This window comes from Delphinapterus leucas, chromosome X (genome assembly GCF_059928025.1).
Source record: "Delphinapterus leucas isolate spDelLeu-1000000601 "Yukka" chromosome X, BTC_Dleu_Yukka2, whole genome shotgun sequence".
NCBI classification, from domain to species: Eukaryota; Metazoa; Chordata; class Mammalia; order Artiodactyla; family Monodontidae; genus Delphinapterus; species Delphinapterus leucas.
Window position 1 is genome coordinate 61,213,300 of NC_143150.1, and position 5,078 is coordinate 61,218,377.

General features: G+C 46.7%; 1 protein-coding gene across 1 annotated transcript; it reads right to left on the minus strand.

Annotated features, from left to right (window-relative positions):
* Positions 1 to 274: 274 nt before the first annotated feature.
* Positions 275 to 1,945, minus strand: POU3F4 (POU class 3 homeobox 4). Its single transcript, XM_022580716.2, has one exon. It carries the CDS (start codon positions 1,495 to 1,497, stop codon positions 406 to 408), a length of 1,092 nt encoding a protein of 363 aa, XP_022436424.1. The 5' UTR covers positions 1,498 to 1,945; the 3' UTR covers positions 275 to 405.
* Positions 1,946 to 5,078: the final 3,133 nt, after the last annotated feature.

A 5,078-nucleotide genomic window follows, 5' to 3' on the forward strand; every position in this document is an offset into this window, starting at 1 on the left:
TTCCTAGAGAGGAGCGACCCAAAACAAAACAAAACAAAAACAAAAACAACAAAAAACCTTACTCAAAGTAAACAATATATATTGATCAGCAGAAAAGGTTGGAGGGAGCTGTTGCCTGGCGCAGGGGATATGAGGTCCCCGCCTGGACCGCTTAAGGCAACTGTGTATCCGCGTTGAGAAGCCTGAATGCGTGTGTGTGTTTTCTTTCTTAATATGTTAGAGTCCCCTGTTTAAAAAAAAAAATTGGAGGGAGGGGGAAAAGAAAGAACGAACAACAAAAAAGAGAGAGAGACAGAGAGCTAGAGAAATAGCAATTAAAAAGCTGGAGTAAAAGGAAGAGAGTGGAAGAGAAAGAGAAATCCGCGCTGCTCCCAGTGCGGCCGGTTGCTTCCTCGCTTCCTGCAGTCAGAGATCGTGGCAGGACGTGTCTGTTTTCACCGTGTGCGTGTGCGAATAAACCTCATGTGGCTGCTGATCCCCTGGTGGAGTCATTCTTTTCTCTTTCTGTCTTCGATTACAGAACCAGACACGCACCACTTCTTTCTCCAACTGGAGGCTGTCTGCCAGCGAGGATATCTCCTGCGCGGCAGGCTTGGGACACTTGAGGAAATGCGTCTCCAGTACGCCCTTGACACTCACCTCGATAGAGGTTCGCTTCTTGCGCTTGCGGCCCTGCGCCGCGATCTTGTCAATGCTGGTCGGACTCCCTGTGGACGAATCAGCCTCCTCCAGCCACTTGTTCAGCAGCGGCTTCAGCTTGCACATGTTCTTGAAGCTCAGCTGTAAGGCCTCGAACCTGCAGATGGTGGTCTGAGAGAACACGTTGCCGTACAGTGTGCCCAGCGCCAGCCCCACGTCAGCCTGCGTGAAGCCCAACTTGATTCTTCTTTGTTTGAACTGTTTGGCGAACTGTTCCAACTCATCCGAGGTTGGTGTCTCCTCGTCCGAGTGGTCCTGGCAGTGGTGCGAACCTAGGTCGCCGTGGTCTGGGGGCTCCCGGAGCACTGGGTGTAAGCTCTGCGTGGAGGCAGAGGCCGGCGGTGGAGTGAGCCCGCCGTGCTCAAGCATGCCACTCACCGTGAAGCCCGGCTGCGAGTACACGTTAAGGGGTTGGCTGCTCGACGTAATGGACGGATTCGGAGCCGGGCTCGCCCCCCAAGCATTCGGGTGGTTAGTGTGCGGAGAGTGGTGGGCGACGTGCGGAGAGCGGTGATGGATGATTGCGCCCAACTGTAGGTCTTCGCGCCCAGGCTTCACGTCTTGCTGTTCCAGGGGGCTGGTGGCCAGTGTGGAAGACCATGGGCCTCCATCGCTCAGACTGGTCACCCAGTGATGCCCGAGGGGATGCCCATTGCTAGGAACTCCCTGCAAGTAATCACTTTGGAGAAGTTTCTGAGGGTTACGGAAAGGACTCCCCTGCTGCATGCCCGCAGAGTCCGCATGGACCATAGAGCTGGAACTGAGAATGCTGTAGGGATTCGAGGCAGCTGTGGCCATGGTCGGTGAGGATCCCCTACTAGTTATAATGTGGCAAAGGGAGCAGCTTCAGCCTTTGACATCTATGGTACAGGGGAGCCAAAGCCGCGAAAGCGAGTTACCGGCACCCGCCGAGGCCAATTGCAGCGCGTCTCGGCCTGGCCTTCCGCGGACTCGGCCAATGGCGGCACGGGAGGCCGGGCTAGCTTTCCAAATTGGGCTGGCGAAGCTCGAGAGTTTCTGTGAGACCCAAGCAGGAAGTGAATCAATCTTTCGGCTCCATTGGCTGCCTAGTGCTGAGTGACAGGAGCTCATTTGGTTAACCCTTCCCCCCACCTCCCACCGCTCTCGGACATCGAGGATGTTAGTAGAGGAGGGGGAAGGATGAGAGGGATGTGCGTTCGTGTGTGTGTGTGTGTGTGTGTGTGTGTGTGTGTGTGTGTGTGTGTTTGGTGGGGGATAGGGGTGAGGCGGCAAACTGGTTTTAGAACTTTTTAGGTTATTTAGATTAACCTGAATAAAGAAGAATATTAAGAAAACAATATAACCAGTTTAAATGTCTTAATAGATTTTAGCGGATAGGGATTTTCCTCAGATTAATGTGGCGTTCTCGGTTAGTTGTGTGAGGGGGAGTGAAAAACAAAATGCCACTGCAAACTTTGAGCAAAGAAACGTCTTCGATAGGACCCTAAATCTGTGAGACTGAAGCCCATGATTCCAATAAGAGCTATTTCAATGTGTTTAATTTCATTTTATCATTTATAAGAAACTCGATACCAAGGTCAGAAAGCATCTAAGAGAGATGCCCAGATCCTTCTGAAAAGATTGATTTAGGGCATGAAGCACTGGAAAATTCTGAGAAAGTATTGTAAAATCTAATGTGATACTGGCAAAATCCAGTTATTTTGAAGTTTGTCTCCCAATTCAGTTGGTTAATTGGTAGACTTGAGTTTTTTGGGTTTTTTTTTGTTTTTTTTTTTACTGCTCCGTGTCAGCTCCCATCAGAGGTCCCACAAATTTTGTCAGGGGCATGTCTTGCTGAAGTGGGTAACCCTCCTATGCACTCACCCCAGACACTCAGCGAACCCATTCCCAGTAGGTACACAGGAGAATATTCATGACTACCTGCGCCCAGTGTTGTCCCCTAGGAAAATTGTTTGTAACACACACTTCTTCAACCCACCACCAATTCCACGTAAGTTGAAGAAAATGGGAATCATTTAGTGTGCCCTGGAAATTCAGAGAGAGAGAGAGAGAGATGACTGGAGGGTTGTTTGGCATTAAGTACCGCCTCCCCCAACCCCAACGCCCCCCTCCCCCCACCCCATTCCCATCAAGCTTGAATTTACTTTCAGTTTGGGAAGATGGGACTGTTTTTACATTTTGGTTAGAGGAAAATAGAGCAAAGACTTGTATTCCGCCTAAGCTTTTATAAGTTCGGGAAGGACAAGTCTATGTGCTCCACAGCCCCGTGCAAATGCGTTGCTTGTAAGCAGAGTGGGTGAAATGCAAATATTTTAGATTTGCTCTAGCTGGGAAAAGGCAACATCGGATACCTAGCACGATCTCTGAAGTTAAAAAATGACCTTTCATTGCATAATTTTGAACGTAACCTAGTTGCATAATTATATTTGCACTTACAGAAGACGGCATCAGAGTTCCCTTATTGGTTTAAAATTCCATTAAATATATTGCAAGAGCTCCTAGGTTAAGCTTGATTTAAATTTGCATACATTTTCATATATTTAGCAGAAATAAAAGAGGGCTTGCAGCTACCAGAAAGTCATTAAGGCATTAGTTTCTCTAAGAAGACAGATCTGAAGAAAATGCAAGAAAATGAGAAAAAAATAAAAACAAGGTGAGCTTATTCTGACATTCCTTTATATAGCTAAAGAGCGTATATTTCCTGTGAAATGAGTAATTTCTTATGAGAGTACAGAGCAGCAAGAGCTTATGTTGGTAAATGTAAACTGTGTCTATTATGCAGGAAAGTCTGGCATCTGGTTGAGATCTATTTCTTTCTGTCTTAAAAACAGGATAAACACTTAGTAATTATTGGTAGAGAGAATCATTTGCCATCTTCTGCCCTCCCCCTTCTCCCTCATTGAAACTGCTTTCATTTGCTGGTGTCCTATTGTAAAGGTTTATCTGCTTTTAACCTAGAAATTGATTTTTTCCTCTCTCCCTTCCCTTTCCTCCCCTCCCCTCCCCTCCCCTTCCCTTCCCTTCCCTCCCTTCCCTTCCCTTCCCTCCCTTCCCCTCCTCTCCTTTCTCCTCCTTTCCTCTCCTCTCCTCTCCTCTTCTCCTTCTGCCCAGGAACGTCCTTTCTTTACTGCCAACTGTGTGTATCTTCCGTTGCAAGAATGCAATCTCATTTGTGCCCGAACTTTTGCTTCATGAAGAAAACAATAACTTGTTAAAATTAGACAAAAATAAAAGTTTTCCGGCGCTCTGTTAGACTGCCTGTTCAAGGATCCATTTGCCAGTCTGGGTTGGGTCAGTTTAGAGGTCAGAGGGAAACACATTGAAGAAACTATACGAGCAAAAAGATCATGATCATTGCCATGTTGTTGTTGTCGGTGGGTTCCCCACCCCCACCTTTGCAGCTGCGTTTGGTTGAAAGAGTTGTTAATCTTAGCCTGGCTATTCAGGGAGTTAAGGCAATTATCAATTGATAAGACTTTTGCATGAAGAAGAAGTGGGTCCTCTTCCAATTCTGACTTGCCTGAGTTCTTAAAAATAAAACCTTCCTCTTGCCTGTGGCTTCGGCTCTGACTCTGAGCAAAGAGGTAAGGCCAGCCGCAGCAAAGTGGTTCAGACATTTTGCCCCGAGGCTGGTTGTAGGGGGCGGTGGTGTTGAGGATGGGGCATCTGCACCCAGCGACAGGCTTTTCCACACCGTTGCTTTTCAGTCTTTTAATATAAGAATAGCTTCTGTCAGGAACAAAAACCGATGTTAGTTGTCTTTTTCCTTTCCATTATTTCCTTTCCTTTTTCTTTCTTCCTTCCTCCTTTCCTTCTCTCTTTCTTTCTGTTTCCTTCCTTCCTTTCTTTCTTTCTTTAGTTTTCATAATTAGTTCCCATGAATATAGATACTACCTATTGAATTCAGGTGGAATCATGTCCTTTAGCAGCTGAGATAGAATCTCTTGCACGTTAGGTGCTTTGCTTTTGAAGAAAATATCTGCATACAGTCAAATCTTCTTGCTGTTCTAACTAATCTGCTGGAGAGGTTTCCTTCGCCTTCTCCTGTCAGTCTAACTTCCCAAGTGTAACAGATGCCGCTCTCAAGCACTCCTTTCTGCGGCTTCTCTTTATTCAGCCTTGCATATTTCTCCCCATGATCTGGGTTTCCATAGAGAGAGGAATAAAAGAGGGGACCATGGTCACAAATCCCCTGCCCCATGCAAAATAAAAGAGCCTCATTCAATATACGACCCTGTCTGGACATGGGAGAAAAATAAGTCCATGAGAAGCTACTGTTGCAAAGAGCTTGTAACTAATTTTTCATAGACTGCATTTTGCCTTAAACTCAAAAGTTACCACTGGTAAACCTGCTATCTTGGGTAGCTGGGCTAAATACAGAGCTTGGTGTTCTCCTC

Bases quoted from the DNA above. Each gene is read 5' to 3' on its own strand.
- POU3F4 (XM_022580716.2), bottom strand. From the start codon at position 1,497: ATGGCCACAGCTGCCTCGAATCCCTACAGCATTCTCAGTTCCAGCTCT.